The 24,050-nt window shown below is 32.5% G+C and overlaps 1 protein-coding gene across 3 annotated transcripts in view; it reads right to left on the reverse strand.

The window, feature by feature from the left end:
* Window positions 1-989: 989 nt before the first annotated feature.
* The window catches only part of LOC127863655 (neurogenic locus Notch protein-like), a 39,389-nt gene continuing 16,328 nt past the window's right edge, over window positions 990-24,050 (reverse strand). For 2 of the 3 annotated variants that reach the window (XM_052403281.1, XM_052403279.1), the window contains 42 exons: window positions 23,968-24,026; window positions 23,065-23,175; window positions 22,304-22,417; window positions 21,122-21,159; window positions 20,837-20,943; window positions 20,537-20,695; window positions 20,226-20,269; window positions 20,045-20,070; window positions 19,626-19,744; window positions 18,894-19,067; window positions 17,868-17,932; window positions 17,547-17,663; window positions 17,348-17,379; window positions 17,087-17,184; window positions 16,464-16,622; window positions 16,270-16,310; window positions 14,213-14,238; window positions 13,825-13,949; window positions 13,361-13,522; window positions 13,117-13,169; window positions 12,353-12,472; window positions 12,048-12,207; window positions 11,676-11,825; window positions 11,403-11,449; window positions 11,276-11,304; window positions 10,858-10,967; window positions 10,449-10,589; window positions 9,275-9,324; window positions 8,941-9,054; window positions 8,150-8,392; window positions 7,526-7,791; window positions 7,037-7,205; window positions 6,641-6,742; window positions 6,375-6,488; window positions 6,060-6,170; window positions 5,647-5,760; window positions 5,259-5,341; window positions 3,806-3,877; window positions 3,497-3,578; window positions 2,204-2,304; window positions 1,635-1,700; window positions 990-1,499 (listed from right to left, as the gene is read on the reverse strand). In XM_052403281.1, the coding sequence (XP_052259241.1) occupies window positions 1,419-1,499; window positions 1,635-1,700; window positions 2,204-2,304; window positions 3,497-3,578; window positions 3,806-3,877; window positions 5,259-5,341; window positions 5,647-5,760; window positions 6,060-6,170; window positions 6,375-6,488; window positions 6,641-6,742; window positions 7,037-7,205; window positions 7,526-7,791; window positions 8,150-8,392; window positions 8,941-9,054; window positions 9,275-9,324; window positions 10,449-10,589; window positions 10,858-10,967; window positions 11,276-11,304; window positions 11,403-11,449; window positions 11,676-11,825; window positions 12,048-12,207; window positions 12,353-12,472; window positions 13,117-13,169; window positions 13,361-13,522; window positions 13,825-13,949; window positions 14,213-14,238; window positions 16,270-16,310; window positions 16,464-16,622; window positions 17,087-17,184; window positions 17,348-17,379; window positions 17,547-17,663; window positions 17,868-17,932; window positions 18,894-19,067; window positions 19,626-19,744; window positions 20,045-20,070; window positions 20,226-20,269; window positions 20,537-20,695; window positions 20,837-20,943; window positions 21,122-21,159; window positions 22,304-22,417; window positions 23,065-23,175; window positions 23,968-24,026 (4,354 nt within the window). In that variant the 3' untranslated portion in view covers window positions 990-1,418. The remainder of the gene's footprint in view (window positions 1,500-1,634; window positions 1,701-2,203; window positions 2,305-3,496; window positions 3,579-3,805; window positions 3,878-5,258; window positions 5,342-5,646; window positions 5,761-6,059; window positions 6,171-6,374; window positions 6,489-6,640; window positions 6,743-7,036; window positions 7,206-7,525; window positions 7,792-8,149; window positions 8,393-8,940; window positions 9,055-9,274; window positions 9,325-10,448; window positions 10,590-10,857; window positions 10,968-11,275; window positions 11,305-11,402; window positions 11,450-11,675; window positions 11,826-12,047; window positions 12,208-12,352; window positions 12,473-13,116; window positions 13,170-13,360; window positions 13,523-13,824; window positions 13,950-14,212; window positions 14,239-16,269; window positions 16,311-16,463; window positions 16,623-17,086; window positions 17,185-17,347; window positions 17,380-17,546; window positions 17,664-17,867; window positions 17,933-18,893; window positions 19,068-19,625; window positions 19,745-20,044; window positions 20,071-20,225; window positions 20,270-20,536; window positions 20,696-20,836; window positions 20,944-21,121; window positions 21,160-22,303; window positions 22,418-23,064; window positions 23,176-23,967; window positions 24,027-24,050) is intronic. The other variant, XM_052403280.1, reaches the window with a different exon arrangement.

Genomic DNA, 24,050 nt, shown 5'->3' on the forward strand with positions numbered 1-24,050 from the left:
AACTGAAGTTGATTGGTTCACAGCTGTTTCGATTTTGCATTCTATATCCTTTTATGCATGACTAAACATATTTACGCCCAGGTTTCCTTAGGAAATCGAGGATTAAACCATCATCCTTTTTTTCATGAACCGTTAACGAATGTATTAAATTTACATTTGTCAAATGTACTCAAATGGAATCATATTCGAGAACAGATTAATCATTCGTCGACTGGATATCTTGTGTTCTGGATTACAGTTATATGATATCTGTCATAAGAAATATACGTTTACAAAAGTGATATTAAGCAACTCTAAATTTACCATTGTTAAAAGCATGTATTAAGTCTTTCTACTGAAAGTAAATAGGTTAAGATTATGTCATATTGTGATTTTTTATTATTTGTGCATGTCATTTCTGAATTAAATATTGTTCATCAAACCGTGGACTAATGCAATGTTCATTTGAGGTAATATTAACCTACGATTTATGTGTTTGTATTTGAAATTAAGAAGAAATCCATCGATGGAATAATTAAGTTTTGAAAACTGTTCGTGTTGCGTTAAATTGCCAATGATTTTAGAATCGTGTTTACAATTAATAACCGCCTTTGTGTGAGCAGCTAATATATCATGTTGAAAGATCCTTTGTGGCTTTTTTGCGTGGATGTTCTAGTGTAACGCTCCACGACATTTACACAGCTCATATTACTATACTTCGAACGAATGTTGTCGAAGGTCTTAGTCCAATAACATGTTCAAATATATCAGTGTTGCATATCCTGCGTCTGTTAACAATTTGTTCGATGTAATGATAAACAACCAAACTAAATCGACCGAGGTTTGAAAATTTGGTAATAAACGCGAAAGCCTATAACATCTGTGTAGTAAATCGAGGAACTAATATAGATGTATCTTATCGTAAGAACAGATGCTATTTCAGTATATAAATTGAAATATTGTCGTTTGAGAGGGATTTTAAATGTGTCAACACATATAAAATCGTAACGATCTAGACTAATTTTATTTATAGAAATTAACATTAACACGTCATAACGTGTCTTTCCGATTAATACATGTATAAATATGCATTTTTTTACTTATAGACATTTAACATCTTTCAGGAACCATTTGGAAACAATTGAAAGATAAAACCTATAACAAAACATCAAAACCAGTTATATTAGCTCTGTAGGTATATTTACGTAAAACAGAGGCACAAGAAAAACGATTCATTAATATACAAATAAATAAAATCCTTTATAACGTAGCATATATGTTTAAATACACAACAATACTTTGTTTCGAATATGCACCAATTGTGTCGCGTCATTACATTCCAGCATTTTACAACGACAAATGTTATTATAGAGTAATGAACAAAAACTCCAAATACATTATCAAGAGAAGAGTTTCGTATACATATCCGCTAGACCATTTTAGTGCTTAGTGCAATTTTGATTACACATGTCGTGGATGCAGCAAAACTGACAGAACCTGTTACCACCTTGGGCATCACACTAAAAGAAGAAACAAAACAATGATGTGTATCTAACATATGTATTGCGACATTGTTTACGTACAAAACTATATCATAAAGGGTCTATCTATGTCAACAAGTACATGTTCCGCACTTGGTTCAAACTAAGACAAACCTGATTATCCTTGGAAATACATTTGCTGTCGTAGTTCATTGACGGACTTCCATAAACTGTACACATCTGTAGCAAAGTTAAACAATTGGCATATTTTCCGAGATTATTACACACAATAGAACAGTTTATACGTGTCTGATGATTTCACGTGTATCTGTTAAAATAAGTTTTTAGTAAAGGAAGAAAGTGTTTGATATTCGTGCTTTTAAGAATTGCCTAATAATACGACGGAACATTGTATTCTGCATTTATGAAAGATATGCAATAACCCAAAGCAAACTTTTTGTTAAACAATCAAATCAATTTTCTATATGAACTTGAACGAACATGATGGCATAACACGCATAGGTATTTTGTGTTCTGTTTATCTGCTGTAAAGAAGTTATTCAGTCATGCAACTTGCAATTAATGTGAATGTAATTTCGGAACAAACAGACTAAACAGTTCATGCCACTTCACCAGGTATAAGAAAAAAAATTAAAACCACCGAATATGGTCTTTTGATATAAACTTCATGTAAAGAAGAAGAAAATAATAATTTTCACCGATTTCCATATAGAAACAATTACCTCGTCGGGAGCACATTGCGTGATCTGCTTGCAAAAAGTCATGTCAGTCATATCATCGCAGTCAAAACATATCGGCCCACGCTGACTTGCAGGATGGTAGCCTGAAATAAAATGATTGGAAAATTGTCGTGTATATATATGGTCACACGTAACTCACACTAAGCGAACTTTGTAATAATGCGAATATATTATATAAACTTAAAGAACAAACACAATGGTTTTTATGTCATTAGATTATAAGAAAGAGCAGTGAGAAGAAGACGTCCGAAACGTTTCTTGTTCTTGGTAGTTTTTCTGCATTTATTTTGTAAAATGAATTATTTGCTAGTGAATCATAAGACAAATAATGTAGTTTGTTGATAAAAAAAATATTTTTTTCTAAATTGCGAACTACACATATTATTTGTCATAAGATAAATTCGAAATGAATTTAAATATTTCTACAAATTTTGTTAAAGTGACTTTTAACTTACTTTCATCAAACTTAATTTTATATAGCCACATGCAACCCATACGAAGCATTGAAATAAATAATGTATATCTTTAGTTTCATAACACTAAATCAATTTGGTCGTGAAAAATTGATTGAAAAAATGAAAATTTTAGAAACTTTCTCAGTTAAGAAGACCCATATTTTTTTTTATTTATAAATTATAGTTACTAAAATTCGCATATGAGTTTATTTTTTTAATGTGGAAACATGCAAGTAAGTATCAAGCCTTTTTCTGAAATGTTTTACCTACCTATAATCAATATATACATATTTTCGTCAAACAAAATGCCCTAACTAAAAAAACTTGAGATTTGGCGTTACTTAAATTCGTGGAAGAAATGTTTACTGTTTTTGAATCCGTAAAGCACTTTGAGATGCTGCACAACCTAAACAATGAATGTTATCTTCTTTACAGTGCAATTGGTTTAGCTGAACATGGACAAATATTTGAAAAAATGCCATCGTGTGGTACACAGTTCGTCCATGACGTCATTTTGCAAGAGAATTATTATTGTTAAGAGTGAATTAAATTCCCAAATTCATATTCTGCTTATATAGCGAGTATGTGTCGAATTGCCACTTATATTGGCATATGTTCATCTTGTTTATCAAACTTGGCCTACAGGGTCATTTCAATGTGTTGAATATGTTTTGAGAATGTTACTAACAGAAAAACGTTAACGCTGTTGCATTTAGAATGGCTAAACGTTTCTTCGAAAAGACGGGCTTCAAAACGTACATATTCATGTATACGTGCTCAAGGAAATGGTATTCATGTTTTTGTGATAATGGGCACGTACCTGTCAGTCCACACCCGTTATCGTTGCAGTAATCAGTATCGCAACAATGTGTGCAATTATCTCCTGTATATGGCATACAGTTCTGTAAATAAGCATAGCATTTTGTAGATGAATGAACTAAATCACGAAAGTGTTAAACTTTCAATACAAATACGGATTTAACGATTCAAAGTTGAATGGGAACAGTAATTATTATTTATTAAGTTTTTATAGGTTTCTAATAGGGGCATGATTTGATCCGATTAAAAAAAGTGTTTAAGTACCACTTTACGTAGAACGTTTAATATAGTCAGCAGAAAGGATACACACCGAACTTTGTCTGCATCCTGCATGATATCTAATTGATCCATCGCCGTCAAGAAATGTGTCAACGTAGCAGGACTGAAACAAATCAAGGTGAAAAAGTTCCACATATATTGCATTCTCATGTGTTTTATTTTAGTTCAAAGTTTGCAAAAGACGTGTTTCAGCTCGCATGAGAATGAAGTGATCACTGTAAGAATATTTGGTATTATTTTTTTGGGCTTCCGTCGTCTGTCGTGTGTCGTGCGTCAATGTTTAGATCGTTACCACTCTAGAGGTAACATGTATTGTTAGATCGTGAGAATAGTTGGTCACAAAGTTAAAATGTCTCCATATTTTATTTAATTATCTAGAACACATTAAGTGCAACGTGAAGTACATTAGCAGGAAAGAAACCATGTTCAAAACAAGTGCACTGCACATGAAGCACACATACATTACAAAGAAGGAAAAAACTGAGATCGACGCCTTAGAATGTTAAATGGAAAGCAATAGGTCCTATTTCGAGTCACGTGTATGTCACAATTTCAAATATTGTTTCAATCTACAAGCAACATGTATGGCTCTAAAAGAAGAAACTGTATCATAATGTTTTTTTACAATGTTTATGCATAGTCTGAATCTGAGTGACGTGCATCCAAACCAAGGGTCACCAGGTAAAACCGTACACAAACTTTGTATCAACGCTAAAAGCTACATGTTTTTTACAAAATCTTCAATGTTTATCTTAATTATTTCAAGGTTATGTTTGAATATGGATAAAACATTTTGTCATCAGGTCAAGTCTACGACTAGTCTTGTACCTGTAGGTCAAGTGAGTGTTTACGGACAATTGTGACCATCTTGTTATATTAATTTACCAACTGCTTTAAAAAAACAACCGCGTCTAAAACGCACATAGTTTAAGAGAGAGTAAATGACCCAATGCCTTTTTCAAGGCCATTACCATACTGCTGAATCAAAAACTAGAATAAAAAGGTCGCACAAAGTTTTACCAGAAAATAAAAGAAAGACATGTATTAGTTCAATAATTGTCTGCTGTATGTCATAAAACTACTTTTATTTACACAAGACATGTGCTCGAAAATACTTTAGGCTGCTTCGTTCATACACAGACACAATTATGTGAGTAATATATGAGTAGACGAGTCGGTATCGACGATCATCTTGATCGTTAAATAATTGTACTGAAGTGAACGACTTTTTGATACCATACAAAGAATATAAATTGTTTATTTTAATATTATTCGGTCATATGAATATGTTGGTATAAGATTGAAATTACAAAATGTTGACATAGAAATCGTATAAACTTGCTTCAAGAAAATCATGTCAAAAACGTGCATATTAAAATAACGTGCATATTAAAATAAACAAGTTTTGTGTTATCTAAGCGATTTACAAACAAAACAGTTTTGATTTATGTGTAATGCATTGATGTTGTCTACTTCTAATTTACCTCGTCTGAGTTGCACGTAGTAACCGTGTTGCAAATAGAATCCAGTTTACTGCCTTTACAAGCGAAGCATTTTGTTCCATGTTCTGTCAACATGCATTGCATAAAAAAGATCGTAAAGGGACATAATCTAAATGTGTTTGACGTTAATGTTTAAAAGCACATTTAAACATATATATATATATATATATATAAACTTTGTTACTTTATGTATGTTTCTTACATGTTTTAGATCAAATGGCTTATTAAACCCGTAACTATTAAGAATTATCGGAAAAAAATCGGTAAGATCGTTTTTCAAACATTAAGAAGATTAAGTCCTTTATGATGAATTAAAATCCGAAATATTGGCAAACACCAATGTATATGAAGCAATTGACGGATACCCTACCTTTAGAGCAATCTTGTCCTGAAAATCCGAATCGACACTCGCATGTGTACGAAGAATTGACATTCTTGCATCGGCCATTATTTTCACACGGATGGCTCGCACAATGGTCGAAATCTTAAATGATTATACATCGATACGTTAAGACAGTGCACATATGCATATTAACGTGTGTGTATGTTTCGGGTTGAAATAGATGTAGCAAATGTCATTTAGACCATGAAACTGTTTATTAGGATCTTACACATAACAAATCAAACCACATATGTTCAATGCGTTTTGCGTTTTACAACTTCAAATACTTAAATATTATTATTGTATTGAAAACTGTATATTAATATTTTCCGAAATAAAATATACAACAATATACGGGTCGTAAATACAACAATTTGGCGTTGAACTATATTGAAACCTACGTCTCTCGCAAAACTGTCCAGAATAGCCCGCTGGACAAATGCAAATGTGAAGTTTTAGGTGAGAAAAACACTTCCCTCTCACACATGGATTTGAGTTACAAGGATCCATATCTAAAATATAATGCATACATACAGGACACGATTGCATGTACTGGATAAAGTCACATAATTTGAATGCGAAACCATGCAGCAACAATGTGTTACTTAATGTCAAAAGAATAATTTGTGGTTTTAGTGGTTCACTTCAATTTGATAAGTGGACACAGAAATTTCATCTTATTAGAACAGTATTAATAAGAGCGAGAACATGCTTACATGTTTCGCATAAATGCCCAGTATATCCATCAGGACAGTGGCAAATAAACTTATCAATACCGTCTTCACACGTTGCCCCATTCTTGCAAGGGGCTGATCTGCATTCGTCTGTATCTGCAAGACGAAGCAATTTTACACCAATTTAAATAAATTGTACACTAAATTTAATATACATATTTATGAAATAACAAACAATTGAAGCACGAATTGCCTTAAGCAAATTTAAGTAAGTGTTAATGCAGATTTAACAAAGTTTACATGCATACCTATTTCACAGTTTATCCCATTGAACCCAGATGGACAAAGACAAAAGTATTCGTCAAAGTGAACATAGCACACGCCTCGAACGCATGGGTCGCCATAGCAACCTGTGTAACACACAAAGATAAACGAAAGTTGTGGTCATAAACCTTAATAACACACATTCCATTTTTGATGGCTCAGTAACCTTTGAAGAGCAAACCTATGTTATTTATTTAGAATAATAACATTATAATTAATGATTTAAACATTTGTTGACGTCTTTCGTAACTGAGACAGGTAATTTTTGCTTTAGTAAATATATTCAATATTGTAATTCCATGCAATTAGTAATACAGTCAATAAACGCATTTCTTTTTTCGTAGGCTTACTGGATTTCTTTTTTTTCAAACGAAATATACCTTGTCCAATAAGGGCTGGCATTCTCGTAGTCGGAACGGTTGATGTCACAATTCTAGACGCTACCGATGTAATCTTCGTGGCAATGAAGCAGTTGCCTTGTTTAAACGAGACATCATCAAGAGCAATGTCACCCTCATAACCATTTCCTACTGTACCTTCAAATATAATCTGAAAATATAAATGCATGGTATAACGGTTTATAATCATAGTGTTTGATAATTTTAATAATACATGAGACGACGAGATTTAAAGACCGAATACCATTTTACCTTAATCGATGTAAATTGCTTTTAGAAGAAATATGTATGTTTATTTGCCCTAAACTTATTTACGACCATCATTGGAAGTAAGTATCCGTGTTGGTTCTACATTTGTTCATGAAAATAGGCAATATCGTTTGAGAAACATCATAACACATGGTAAATTCATTATGGAGAAGACAATCATCATTGCACATGTTTGTTAATATCAACTTATGAAGTACCTACCCGATTGAGACCATCCGTTGTCACTGGTACTTGCGCAAATATCCATTTTGGCCCTTGATTTCCTTCCATGGACCAGATATTATATCCAGGCACGGTTGTGTTTTCTGACAATCGTACGTTCAAATAACCAATACTAGTACCAAACATATAATACCAGAATTCCAAGCAGTGTGCTTCTCCGTTAGATGATGCAATGTATTCACTTTCTAACCAAGCAGTTTCATTAGCCTGTCTTGGGGCACTTGTTTCTATATAATAGTATTTGCCTGAAAAGAAAACGTTAACAGTCGCATAATGTACATTTACATTTGTACACGACTCTGTTTAGTGTTTACTAGTTAAAAGATGCGTATGAGAATATGAACAACATGAAACTTACGCTGCTCCACTTATTTTATGAACGTTTCTTTTATTTCGGGCAAGCGACAATTTGAAAAAAAAGTCCAACACAAAACCAAAGCGCTTGACACAACACAAACACGCGCAACACAAGCATATATAACTATACTTGGAATTAATTAGCTTGATCAACACAGTTACTATTATGACACAATATCGAGGATACCAATGAAAACAATAACTATTTTCCAGATGTATGTTTACTTTTGTTTAAGGGTAACACACCTTGGGGAGTTCCTGTAGTATGATCATATGTTGGACCTGTGTTTTCCGAGGGTGTCTCTCCTTGATGAAGTGTCCAGTTAAAATTGTCACCGGCATGGACATTGTGCCAGATGCAGTTGGTGTCATTGTCAAAGTTACAACTGCTCACATAAGGCAACATCGTAGTTCCACCAATGGAATTACCACCAGAGTCAATTGAAGATGCTTGACTTTGTGTTGTGTTGGACATTGTTGTAGATGTCGCTGTTGTGGAGGTTGTTTGAACAAAACAGATTGCACTATTCTTTATTATACATAAACACCTTATGCAACTTCAGAATTCATTTTTTAAGTGCTTTTATTATACAAATCTGCTTGTGTTTTCTCAGCTAAGAACACAATGAAAAGTTATTTAAAATGTTGAAGGACAGTTTGTGGTATTTTGTGTGAATTTTCGTTAAATAAACCTTGACGTATTGTCTAAAAATTGTGTATTATCTATTATCTATAACAGTGTGCCTTCATATAAAATTTACCTACAACTGAGCGATATTGTTACTTCAAATAACGATAATTAACTACGGCATATTCGTATTCAGTATGACATTTTCACAACTTATTGTACGTCAGTCAATATCACTGATTTTACTACTCAAACATGTATTTATAATATCATGTTGATCGCGTAAACATCAAATGATTTGTCGACAGAGAACACTAAGAGGCAATACTTTCATTAATGCCAGACATTATTAATGTCATTACGTTGTGAAGTGAAAACGTCGATATATCAAATAATATGCATAACGTACCAACTTCGCAAGTTTTACCGCCGTAACCAAAGGGGCATTGACAAGTTGCATTAGATTCGGTAGAAACGCATTTTCCTCCGTTCAAACAGTGTAATTTTTGGCAAATTCCAAACTCTGCAAGAAACATTATAACAAAATAATTACGTTCTAAATGCATTATTACATGCTACTGAATATAAAGATTTTAATAACACGAATTATTCGACAATTGCAGTTTTAGACAGCTGAAGACACCTTTTACGATTAAACTGTACTCTGGAACTACATGTAAGTACGAAATCACCAATTATTTCCAAACCCGATAAACTATCGTATTAACAGTACACACGTCTACCTGTCTGATGTTTTATTTCAACTTCAAAACTCCGTTCTTCTCCATGTACACTGTAACAAAAGTTTATGCGTAAACTTGTGTGCATTTATAAACCAATCTTCTGTTTTCGTCTTTTCATACTTGGGAAATATACATCGTCAACTTAATATTTACAGAAGTCAGAATTTTCTGGTCATTCGTTTTAGGGATGATTTAAAACACGCCTGTCTAGTCATGTAATCATTCAATAACACGGTACACTTGTGAACAAATAATATAGTTCACACTTTCAAACTTTGAACGATCTTCATAATCGGATAATTTCATCTCGATGCAATCTTCAACATAAAATACATGCCCATCGGTTCTCTTAAAATAAATAGAGGATATTTATTGGAATCGATGGAATATTGATTTATTTCACGAGTGATCATATAAAATAATATGTTCACGAGTGGCGCAGCCACGAGTGAAAATATATATTTTCTCTGATCACGAGTGAATAAAAATCGATATTCTATCAAATCCAATAAATTTTCTTTTTATTTTATGCTTTTTTCACCGCTTATTTACATTGTAAAAGAGTTTAACTGGATAATTTCGCTGGATTTATGACGTCATTTAGTCAAAAACATTACGTCATTTCACAGTAAAACAATGAACAATATCGATATTTTTTCACTGTTATTTTTCACTGTTCGAAACAGTGAAATATCAGTTTTAATTCACTGATATTTGTCTATAAACCACAGGAAAGCATAATATAATTAAAAGTACTTTTTGAATTTTGTAATGTATAATTACATTTATGTCTATATGTGTTGCTAGGAATGTTTTAAGTTTGGAATGCCCTATCGATGTAGTGTCAGCAATAATTTATATTGTTTATAGAATGCACGTTTATAGCACATACAATAACACGTGCAACAAAATGATCAATTGCATTGTCAGACAAAATTACATTTTATTGGTAAATTTAGTATTTCAATCTGTTTAAAACCACAACGCTTAAGGCTGTCTTTTATTTACGTAGAATACGGAGTAGCTAAAGATGAAACATTTTAGTTTTTCTCTTATATAAGCCAAATTTTGAGATTATATCGTTTGAGGTGAAATAAAAATCTTAAGCATTTTAAATTTTTTAATCGTGTTTCTACAATGGAAACATCCAATTAGTTCTGTAAAGACACATTACCCTGACTTAACGCAAAACGTGGTTGATCCAGAAGTAAAAGAAGTAGCATAACCAACATCAGTGATGCATTTGTCAGCAGTTGGTTGCGTTTGAAAAACGTGCGCGCCTGCTATTAGATTCCCACACATTCGAACCTGCTCGCTGCATGAAAAATGTTATGATAAAACATTAAGAACTCTTCAAATACCGTACACAAGGGTTTTTATTAAACTAAATTTAATAAAAGCTTTTTTCTTTTATTACGTTTCTCACGGAAACATTTTATTCACCAAATAATATCCAATGCACTATATTTAATACTATTTTATAGTTAGTAATATTGTCATATTGATATGTATTAAAATGAGAAATGTAAAGATTTATATAATGTTAAATACTACTTAAATGTGAACAAGTGAGTTATACCTACCAACGGCCATCATTTAATGCAGAACCAACACGTATGTGGCAGGTTATACAGGGTTGACACATCAGTACTGAATTTTCACTCGGTGTCGGTGTCAAGAATTTGGGTATTATCTATATATATGTGAACGTTGTTTGCATGACTTAAGAAACATTACGGCATAAAACATACCCGTAAAAGTAAGTGATCTCTGAATCCTTGAGAGAAAATACTTAGAAAGTAAACGCATTACACCAAAATAATTACGAAACGAATTCATTTAATACTTCACAAAATGCTCACATATTATAGCTAACGCTTTTTAAAAGCTGTTACGGCTAAACAAGTGCTTTATTTTTGTTTGAATATCTTTATACTTTGAATAAAGATAATAAGTAATATATTATTTCTTATATGTTCATTCTATAATACTCATACATACGTCAATCGTTGCATTGATGTGGCCTTTGTCTGGAAACATTAACATGAATACATTTTTATCAATACTTTTACAATAATATGCAATATGATAGAAATAAAAACATCGTGATAGACAATCCAAAATTTACCTTCTTTACCTATGTTGACATCGAAACATAATTCGTCAACATTGACACTGTAAAAAAATAATCTTGTTGAATGTAACAAAATAACTGTTCATTGTTCGAATGGCGCTTCTAACGCCTTATTGGAAAGGAATAACCTCAACCAAAAAAAAACTACAAAAACAACAAGACAGTGTGTGCTAGTAATACATTATCTATTGTCGAGTATTAATCGCGTCTTAAAAAATGTAAGAGTAATCAATACGGATACTTTTTATCGCAGGTGTTTTTACAAACCCATCGCTTGTGCCATCCGAGGTGGTCTGATAGCAGCACCTATATCTTCCTTCTTGAACTGTTACATTGACAAGAAGTGAATGGGAAGACCCTGTGAATGAGGTTACCGTGACATTGCCTGTATTAAAATCACAGCTCCCAGGTACTGGGCTGCAAATTAAAATACTATATCTGGAAAACACATTCATCAATACCTTTTGCCAGAAACAGTATTCCGTAGAATGTTCTTACTTGCCAATGTGTATTCAAGTATTGTTTAAAAAGAATAGCCAAACGATAATATAAATCTTTGGCCAAACACTATCTATTTCAGGTTTAAACATTTTGTTAATTCGCTTAAAGAATGAATATACATTTCGGTTAAATACGTACTGTTTGGACGCGATCCCTTGGTACGGAACACTAATTAAGCAAGGTTTTCCAGCAACGCATGAAATGTTCTTAGGTAGACTACTGCTTCCATCAAAATGAGGGCCATCAGATGTCGTATTTGGGAGGTTTTGAATTCCAGGAAGATTGTGGGGCTCGTTGGCTGTGTATTGATGTTTATTTAATTAACATTTGATAAATTATTGTATAACTTAATCACAATGCAATACGAATACAAAATGTATGAATAATCTGGTAATAAAATTAATCACTGGTTATTTGACAAACAATATTGGAAAATGACTTACTCTGTGAACAGTTTTTACCAGTTGCGCCATTCCTACAAACACATATTGAAGAGTTGGCTTCCAGATCAGAAACACATACGGAGTTCGCTGCGCACACAACGCCTTTGCACGGATGAATGTCTGGAGGGAAGATATTAATACTATCGTATAAAAGAACGACACCAATACTCACATAAGCTGATAATATTAAACCAATCAATATTAATTAACTCAATAACCGAATGTTAAGAATTTAAAACATTTCAATATTAAATGATTGTTGCAGATATACGACTTTAGGGCCCTTTTTTTATTGAGAAACGTTTAACGTTTAACCCCTGTGAAGTAAACGTTGTCAAATTTTGGTTGATCAAGATCAAAACATGATCGAGCACGTTTCAAAGACGATTATTGACCACGTTGAATCCATTGTCAACCATGTATCACGCCGATGTTATTGCAAGGTTACAACGATTGAGCATGGTCTTTTTCAAGACATGTGTTAATTTTGTGTCATGGTCATAAACATTTCAATGTTAAAAACTGTTCATAATGTTTACTTGTCACAGCCTCACAGGGGTACAATATATCGACGCGATTTTGAGACAAATGCCTCCCCACACAAGACTGGTAGGATCCGTTAGAAGCGGATACAATGTAGTTGTTTGTTTTTAAGGATACATGGAAAAATCAAAAACAAACCTACTAAAAGGTGCGTTGACATGAAATTTGTATATAATATACTTATAAATTGCACGACACATTGCACAAAAATGAAGTAATACCATGTGTCGCTTCGGCAACTCTCAACATGATGCACCTTTCTTCACCTTGTTTTCTAAAATGATAAATATAAGTAAAAATTGATACATATATTTATACTATTACACACTATATTTAACAGCCACTTAAATTATAATAGGTATTCTTGATAAAATACGAATACGGCGTTTTGAAAGATTATAATTGGCATAGATATTTTAATATTTTTTATTTACAATAATGAATATCCACATATCGAGATCATACCCGAGGACAGAGACTTTGATGCAGAGCTTCGACTCTGAACCAGCCGCGGCTGGAGATGGTACCTTGTAGACAATGTCACTTGAACAGATATTGGCTAAAAATTCAGCAGGGAATATGTATACTCCGTCTACCGGTTGTTGGCTGCTCTCCGTCAGCGTAGGACTGCAGACATTTATACATTTATCTGGTTACCATAGCAAATACTATAACGTACTGTATGCTACGGCAGCATGGCCATATGCTGATAATAGCTCAATTACGTTTAATTAAAGATACGATTTCCATGTGAGGTGAAATTCCTGTTTGGCAAATCTGACAAGTTCAAAATGTTTTCATTTTTACCGAAATCTTACTTAAGTGTAAATGAGATTTATACTTGATTGTCTATTTAATAACAACACAACACATGCACTAACAACTCGTGCAAAATAAATAAAATATCTTTATTGTATTTTCAGTATTACCAGTCTTTTAAAGACCCGACACTGTTTCCATTAGTGTAGAACGGCTTCAAATGCAGATTTTCGCCTTTGGTGCACGCCAGGGTAGATCCGCTTTCAAATGTCGGAGACAGGAAGTGGGGTTTATTCTGAAAAAAAGCGTGTCTTACATGAACGCCTTGAAAAAGGAATATGTGTTAATATTTCATTTACAATTATGTGACGTTTTTGTGTGCAATATACATCCTATATGTGAAATGTGATCAAAGATGATCTTTATGGGCCGTTTTATGGCAACATACATATATACATGTGTATGTACCGTGTTCCTATTATTATAATTACAATATCGTAATAGTCAAATGTTAAAATCACAACTGCATCACTACATTTGGTTCTTCAAATACTGTACCTGGTCAATCGGCGAGGAGGCTCCTCCTGTATAAAAAACGTTATACAATCATTAAATGAGATTAAAACATGCATTTATATATGATTATCTAGATTACTTGTTGTATCAAAATAAAGTTTTATAACGGCGTATTGTGAATGCGTAACAAGTTTATTAGCTTGCACATGTGTCAACAGTATATTTCAATAAAACGAAATATTTGTGAACATATTATTTAAGAAATATAAAGAGGAACACGAAGTAATCATTTTTATTTCAGTTTATCCTTTCACTATGCAATTAATTTAAAGGGCTTTTGTACTTAAGTTGAGGCCAGAATTTTTTATTTTTTATTTTACGGTGATGTTTTAAACATTAAGCACCAGAAGCAGAATATGAAAGTAAAATGGAGAAGTCAGTATCGGTAAAAATAAAACATAAATAATAAATATTGTTTACTACAACTTAACGTAAATTACATACATAATTTTCGGAAAATTGAATCTAACATGATGCATATGCATAATTGTTCCGCATTGAGTTATGTTTTTATTAACATCATCTGAATTTTAAAGTGATATTTTTTTTTTTAAACAAAAGGGCTATTATTTAGCAGTCCCAATATCTCGCAAAATACAAACATATACGTTCGAGCACAATTCTTCAAACAAAGAACACAATACAAATTAAGAAATACATAAAAATAACTTAGAATACAAAACCAAAATAGTACTGATAGCAATTCAAATGTGTGTGTGCTAACCAACTTTCTATGCAGCCAATTTAAACTCGAGTCAAGAACCAAGTCTACAAATGCCGACATCTTAAAGGGGCCTTTTCACGTTTAAGAAATTCACAAAATTGAAAATCATTGTTTCAGATTCGCAAATTTAATTATGATATTTGTGAGGGAACAGTAATTCTGAACATTTACCATGCACTAAAATAGCAATACTATGCATCTGTTGACGCTTTATAAACATGCAAATTATAAAGCCTTGCAACGCGAAACAATTGAATAATTTGGAGAGTTCTGTTGTGGTTGTCACATTTTGTGGAACTTCGAGGATTGCTTATATAAAGTATAAAATACATACTTCATTGTATTAGCACGGATAGCCGAGTGGTCTAAGTGGTAGACTCTTACTCCAGGACTCCAATGGGTCAGTGGTTCGAGCCCAGTTGAGGGTTACTTTTTTCAATACAAAAAATCTTATTCTTGATATTCTTGAGCTCTTTAGATCCAATGTTTACTTTTATTAAAAATAAAGCATTTAATGACAAACTTCAAAACATGCCACAATCTGTGAAAAGGCCCCTTTGAAATAGACGCAATTTTGAGTTTGCATGCTTATTTGTAACGAGTCAGGATGGTTATCTACTTTTTAACACAGGAAGTGCATTAAGCCATACGGAATTATGCAGTCATTTACCACAATTTTGTCTCAACAATTCCAAAATTAAAATGTTCAAGGAGTGATCCTGTACTTCAAATGTGCAGACTTATTAAATCACCGATTTAGTAAAGAATACACATGTATCATGAAATCAATGTTCATGTTAATTCGTACTAAAAGGTACATACTTTTAAATTATACAAACCTTTAAAATTAATTTTTATTTCGAAATTTGAAATGCTCTGAACATGTGGTGCAACTTTCACACTGTTAAAACTTTAACATTATATAATCAGAACTGATAAAATAATAACCATACCCGATAACAAATGAATTTAAAAATTTCAGACACACTTTTTCAAACAATAGTTTTCAACAAGATAGTCTTATAACTAACTTTTAAGCATCTGATCTAAAGATCTCTCCATTATCATTTATTGTTAGATCATTAGCTTGCAAGCAATAATATATAATATGACTAGTGGCCTTTAAAAGCATTTAATACTGTAACAACTCAAAATGTCTTAACCAATGTGGAATGAATATTAATTTTCATTTTCGATTCGTATTAAAATCACATTATTTAAATAATCCTGTAATACACAAAAGACTGTTTTTGTAAAAGATACACCTTTATGCTATATGTTTAAACTGCTTTAATTCTTATAGTTATTCACGTACCTGTAATGCGTATTGTTGGACAGAGTTCGTCATCAACTAACCTGTTGAATAAAGCATTTTAACATATATGTGTGTTAATAAATACTTAAATCACTTATTAACCAAATACGTAATAAAATGGCATAAATTAACGGATTTTCGTGTTGAGTTACGTAGCAGTAAAGAAACGTTTTGCAAAATATCACAAGATTTACCCGCCACTTTGTACATGTTGAATACAGAATCTATGTGTTCCCAGCTCTGATGATAAGACATTAACTGTTCCGTTGGCACATTGCTGTCCAGAGAACTGATCTATAACCGGTTCCCCAACTTCCAAATATGGCGTTGTTAGGCCAATTTGGAATTTTGAACTTAAATAATAATGATAAATGATGTACGAAACTGTCAATGAAATACAGTTATGTGATGCAGTTAAGATTTATTACTGTTTTTTTTTTTTACTGTTTCTGCGGACCTAATAATCTTAAGTGTTTAAAATCATATTTGTATACACGAACTGTATTTAATTTTACATTACGGCTTTTTTGATAAATCATGAAACTGGAAACAATACGACGATTTCTCGACAGGCTTTTTAAATACACACGGGGTAATTGTATTATTTAGTAAATAAACATTATCATAGATGTCACAACATAATACATCTTTTTTATTATCAATTTTGGAATGATATATCAAATTTGTCTATGATTCATTATACATGCACAACTGTTTCACAACATGAACATTGAGTGAAGGAGTATCTTCGTAAAACCGTGTTAACAACGTTCACTACATAGGGGAAAGAGTCTTATGAAACTAGGTAATCTCTTACGCTGAGCTTCCACACACTTGAAACTTGAACAAACACGTCTCCAGCAGGCGACACTGAATCCCTGTCGGCAATCCTCCGTTGGTTCCGACGAAGGATGTCTTGAAAAATACATTAAAAACATGACGTTCTTTTCAATAAATCAAACCCACTATGTTATAATTAATAAAGATTTATCAAGGGTATAAATTAACTTCAATGCTTGCATCTTACATGAGGTCACACTATTATACGTATTTCTCAAAGCATTTAACGTATACATACCGTATTACTTATGGGTGGATTGATCGAGATAGCTGCAAAAATACAATTAACGTTAATATACGCATTGATGAACGATATTATGACGACGCAAAATTATATTGACATTTTCTTTTCAGGGCAAGACCATAGTATGTGTGTTCTCATTGTCGAACTAGTTATGGGAACAGAGGAGCAGACGTATATCGATATTCAATCTTACATGTAGCACAAGTTGATCCACCATATCCTTGTTTGCAGAAACACACGGGCTTTAAAGGGTCATGCCCATCGCAGAAACCACCGTTAGCACATTGCAGCCGTTGACAGCCGGTCATGTCTGCACAAAAGCATGAACGATTGAACACATTTAATAAAAGACAGTATCAATTAAAACTAATAAGGGGTTCTCAAACTCGACCATATTGGAAACACAATACTTTATGTAATGTAATGTAATATAAATTAAGATATAACTACGATCATATTGTAATTAAATAGAAGACTAAATCCTGATTTAGTGAAATAGCATGATACGTCTTACCATTTGTTTTGGATGTATTTCTTACAGTAACCGTGAAGCACCTGTCTTCACCAGTAACACCGGTTCTGCGATATAGTTATTAAATTGCATTTTCACTCGAGAAACTAATTTAACTGACACATCGATCATATTCAAACATACAAATACATATACACGTATTTGTTATACGACACTACATATATCTTATATGACTACGCACCAATAATGGTTAAACAATATCATGAAATACGTTTAACAAACATTTAAGTATGGCATTAAATATTTACAAAATACTTAACGTACAGTCTGCTCTAGCGTTGTAATTAAACATAAAGCTTTAAGCATATATTTTATAAAATTGCCTATCAGTCTTTTGAGGCAAGTAGTATCGAGGTAGTGGCACCACATTTATATATATATATATATATATATATATATATATATATATATATATATTCACACATAAGGCAAGTTACGGGGTCTCTGATTTAGAAATAGGTTATGGGGTTCCCACATAAAAAACCTGTATCTCCATACCCTTTTTTATCCGATATTAACACGAATTAAGGTATATAAGGGTACCTTATATATTGTTATTTATGAACACGCCATTTATTTAACGTCTTATACAAGGAAATATATAGCGAACTTATTTGCGAGGTATATACAATTTCATTTTCAGACGTGATTGTGGTTTTCGATTTAAGACCTTATTGTGAGATTTGATTGCATTACCTCCCCTACACCCCCCTCATAGTAATTAAAGGAGCCTAGAATGCGGGGTTGTATATAGACCCCGTTTTTTATATTGACCTCGTAAGTACAGTCTGAAAACTACCGAGACCGCGTAACTGGCACTATATATTGGTATATATATATATATATATATATATGTGTGTGTGTGTGTGTGTGTGTTTGTGTGTGTGTTCAAGTCTCACAAACAATTAGACTTCAAATAAAAACACCACCTGATTCATTTTTTCCACATAATTTACTTTATATAACATGCAAATGCTTAACATTGGAAGTTAATTAGCAACACCTTACTTTCTTCTTATAAGCGCAATGCACACTTTGTTCTCTGCTTTATTCTGAACTGAAGGTCTATATGCCACATCTAACGTACAAGATGCGTTCGTATTGCTTTCGTCAATACAGGAAGAGCACGTGGAAAATATGTGTGTGTTCACAAAGTCAGAGCTCAATAAAGATGGCTTGATACTGTAAATAAATAATGCTAAATACTTACTTGGCGAATAAAATAGGTTTTCTTTTTTTATTGTATTTCAAAGTCTTTGTAATAAAAGTAAATACTGTTAATATTTTTTTAATTGTTCTCTGTTTGGCACATTCATGTATTCGCCTGTTTCAGCTTGATTGCATTAAGTACTAAGTAACTACCTATTGATTGTGTTCCAAAATGGATAAACGTATGAACTTACAAATTGTGCATTAGCTTCGTACAAGGAAGAACTTTCAAATCTTGCATCATTATGTACCTACCGATCTGTTTCTTGTATGAAACCAGAATGCTCTAAGCAACGCAAATAAAGCTGATAATCAGGGCTTACTTTTCAATAATAATGCTTGAAATAACGAATTACTTATCAAAGGGATTTTACTGCGCATCAACATGAACTCACCACTTGGGATCCAGCGCGACTTCAAGATGTAATTAACCTCACAAAGGTACCAGGGTATATCAACCGAGCATGTTATTGCAGGTTAGCAGAATGGATTTACCAACTTTGTTCTAGCTAGGTACCTGGATTAACTTACCATTCAAATTCATGCTGGAAACCAGGGTGCGCTGTGAAGGTCACGTGGCAAACTGTTTTGAGCTCGCATTCAAGTTTTGAATCCAGAGGCAGACTCGGTAATACAAAGTGAGGCATATCCTATTAATAATATCATTATTATTTGTCATTCATCATAATGTTTATAATAATCATAAATGATTTGCAATTCATTAACACCTGACATAAGTATATGCTCCTTATAATTAGAGTTCTTGTACATTTTAAATAATTTTCACCTAAATTGAAGTTCCGATCCATACTTGTATTGACTATAAATCGAACTAATCCTAATTTATTGTAAATAATATTTAAATTTGACAAAAGCTCTTTAACAGAGTGTTACAACATTTGATTTTCAAATAAAAGTTTGATTGATGAATATTTGAAAATGGCTCATACCTTAGCACCATATTGGGACATTACGCCTGCAAAACAACAACATACAACTATATGGATTCATTTTATTACAGTTATAAATGACAGGAATATATCAATTTCAAAATAACAAATAGTAAGCAGTAGACAAGGTATCGTTTTGTTATAAAGGCAATGAACAATTCTAAGCAATATAAATCAGTACCTTCCTCAACATGAACTTCCAAACACAGTTCATCTTGGTTTGTTCTGAAATTTACACAACTTTAGAAGCGTTTCACAAATAAGTAAAAGCCATTGTAATATAAATGCTTTTAAACATTTGCAGATTTGTTGTTCAACACACACACATTAATTAGCTATCATCGTACATGAGCGGGATTTTGTTCCTTAATTCTTGCATGTTCTTTGCAAATTAGCCTATATCAGACTTGTGTATTGCATGAAAAAATATGTTTGTCAGCTGCAAACAAACGATCATGATAATAAATATCTTATATCAATCATTCTACTTACCCACTGGCATTGACGGTCAGTATACACATATCAAACACGCCCACCTCGGTTGGAATGAAAGATATAACTGTCTGGTGGAAATCAGGTCTAGAAGGTAGTTCTTCAATTCTTATCTCGATGTTGGAAAGTGTTGAACTGACGCGTCCTTTCACTATCGGGCTTTAATATTTACAACCAACGTTTATTTTCACGATGTTAATTGAATAATGATTGTGTATATTAATAAATTATTTCACGTCATTGTAAAGCTGTTAAAATCAGAATCGTACACAACAATGTATAGGGAGTTAGATTATAAACCTCGTATTGCCAGTGCTGATTCCTATAACTAAAGCAGAAAATCCGCATTCTCTGTTGTTGTTGCAACTGATAGTTTTGATTGCTGATGTGCCCGTAAATACTGGTGACTGAGAAAAGAAAATGAACACTTGTTTATATATACAAAGCAAACGAACATGCATGTTGCAGCAATAAACACGTCTTCTCCAACAAAGTATCGTTTATCCATTAGCCGTTAATTAGATTAATTGCATATTAGTATGTCATTTGTGAAACATGAGCTGAGCAGAGTAGTATAACACTTACCCGACCCGTAAGAGCAATTTCGGATGCGCTGGTTAAAACTACAAAACATTAAAATAATAAATAAACGCAACATGATATGAAAGAATTTCGTTTCTTCAAATGATTGAATACTATGACACAATCACATTGTTTTGTTTTTTCAAAACGTGATATGTACAGCGGTTACACTTTTTAGTTCATTTATCTGATTTTGTTCATACTTTTTCTTGAATTTGCAATATAAATTTTTCGCATGAGCTGATAAAAATAGTGCATACATATTTTTGTGCGTGACTATTTATACTCATGCAAAGTTTTTAGATTGAATGAAACTATGCTATAATGGAAAAAAGAAGGACCACGTATTTTGATATTAACTGTAAGTTTTTTTATACAATCCGTCTACACCCACTGAGACTGTTTTCATGCGTATGCGCTTGAGACGGGTTCCATTGAAATCAATTAACTGCAAGCTAATTTATGTTTTAATGTATTGTTCGTGTCGTTACTAGAACTATAAGGCTGAAATGAAGCATATCTTCATAAGAAGGATGCTGCGTTATGTCTATATTTCATTGATATTAATAATTAAATACAGGATATTTGCTGGATTCGGTGGTATATCGATTTTAATTCACGAGTGATCATATAAAATATAAATTTTCTATGATCACGAGTGAATTAAAATCAATATTCCATTGAATCCAACATATTTTATTTTTATTTTATGCTTTTTTTAGCGTTTATTGGCATAGAAACCAAGATAAACTTGAGAATTTCGCTGGAAGAATGACGTCATTTTGTCAAAAATGACGCCAATTCACAGAAAAACAATGAAATTATCAATAATATTCACTGTAATTTTTCACTGTTTGAAACAGTGAATTACCCGTTTTTATTCACTGATATTTCTCTATAAACCACCGGAGAGCATGAAATAAATATGAAACTTTCGATCATAATTCACTAAATGCCCAATATGGAAATACATTTGCTGCATTTGTAGTTATGAGTGTTGTTATGTAAAAAATATAAACTTGTCAATTTATTATGCGTGCATGTTAATGTGATTTTCGATTAATTGAACGATTTCCTTCAACACAAGCTAATGAAGACTTTTATCATATTGCTGTTAAATTCCAATTTTTGAGAATAATTTAAAACACATAAATCTGTATGTAACGTAACTGAAAAGAATAATACCGTTCTCGCACATATCCCCGCTGTTACCTTCTTTACAGACACAAGTTATCGCGTGGTTGTTCACAAAGCAGGTTCCATTATGCATACACGTATTATCTCTATCTAAACACGGTCCTGAGAATAAATGTTTTAATTGTATATATATGTATCAATTAAATCGTACGCGTATCTGTATTTACAACTGCGCATAATGTTAAATATGTAGTCTGTATTTTCATGTATAGATCTATATGTTTGTTTGTTTCTTTTAATAATTTACAGAACGAATTAAAAACTCTTACCCGCCCATAATCACTCAAAATCAATAACTATTCCGAAAAGTACAAAATCTATGTTCCGTGTCAAAATAGCCAACATTCAACGCTAGATGTGGTCTGGTAACACAGATTTAACGCGATACAAAATGCTCGTTTTTATTGTTTGTGTGTCACAATGTAGTCCATGTGATTTTCCTTCTACGATATCCGAGCATTTTTGTTCCAATCAAATTTATGTTACCATACCACATCTAGCGTTGAAATTTTGGCTATTGCAATAAGGAACACTGATTTTATGGGTTAATTTTATTTACAAAATACTTTGCGAAATATTCGTTGACTTTCAGTATTTTGTACTATAACTAATCAATGGAGAACAGATTATTTACAAGACATAATGCTTATCATGACGTATGCCCAAAATTGAAAATGCTAAAATTAAAGGAAAACACATTGAATGTCCAATTAATCTTTTGTCACATTTAACATATGTAAATTACAAACCTTGTTCGCATTTAACTCCTGTGAACCCTTCTTTGCAGATGCACTTGTATTTGTCTGGACTTTTTGTGATACATGCGCCATCGTTGTGACATGTTGTATCAGAACAAACGTCTGGTGATAAAGCATACATCTTTAGATGTACATTTCATATCAACATATTTTAAAACAACAACAAACATTCAAATGTAATTACTTATTTATAATCTTTACAGTTCGGAGTCGTAACCAATGTCGACGCTTGCATTACTAATTCCGTTTAAAGTAGTAAGATGCTTATCTTATGGTAGGTGGCATTTAGTAAGTAAACATTTGTGCAGACCAAAGGCAATAATGGACGTTTCCAACCTCGACATAAAGATGCGAATAAAGATAGCGTTTTGTTGTTGAGATATTGACACACAAAATACAATGTTACGCTTTCAATGCGTGGAAAGGAATCCGTTTTCAAAGGTAAGGAGAAATTAAAATATTCGAATAATACGTACAGATATATAGAACATACATGAAAATAAAGTTCAAAAAGTCAACCTGTAATCATGATTTTTAAATTAAGTTTGCTTATGCCTAGAGCGTATGGTCTGAAAGAAAAAAGTTTGAGCCAAATTTTATACAAATCATACAGTACGTTTGGTGAAAAGCAGACATAAAGGAGATGCTGACCTAAATTAAGGCTCAACATTAAAACCTTCACATTTGAGCTTAAAATTCAGATGTCGTAAAGGCACATGGGGTTCGGATATGGTATCAATAACATTAAACAACGGCCTAGGATGTAGTGAACGTATAAGAAATGGAGGCTCAAAAAGCATATTTAATTGTCGACTTAATTTTCTATGTGTGTGACTGACTTATACCTTGATTAAGATGGTGTAGAATCTGTATAAACGCATGTTTGTTACCTACCATTTACAGCAGAATTCATCACTGTCACGCTAAAGCAACGTGCCTGATAGCCGATTGATCTACAATTTATATACACGTATTAT

This window comes from Dreissena polymorpha, unplaced genomic scaffold (genome assembly GCF_020536995.1).
Source record: "Dreissena polymorpha isolate Duluth1 unplaced genomic scaffold, UMN_Dpol_1.0 chrUn024, whole genome shotgun sequence".
Lineage (NCBI taxonomy): Eukaryota > Metazoa > Mollusca > Bivalvia > Myida > Dreissenidae > Dreissena > Dreissena polymorpha.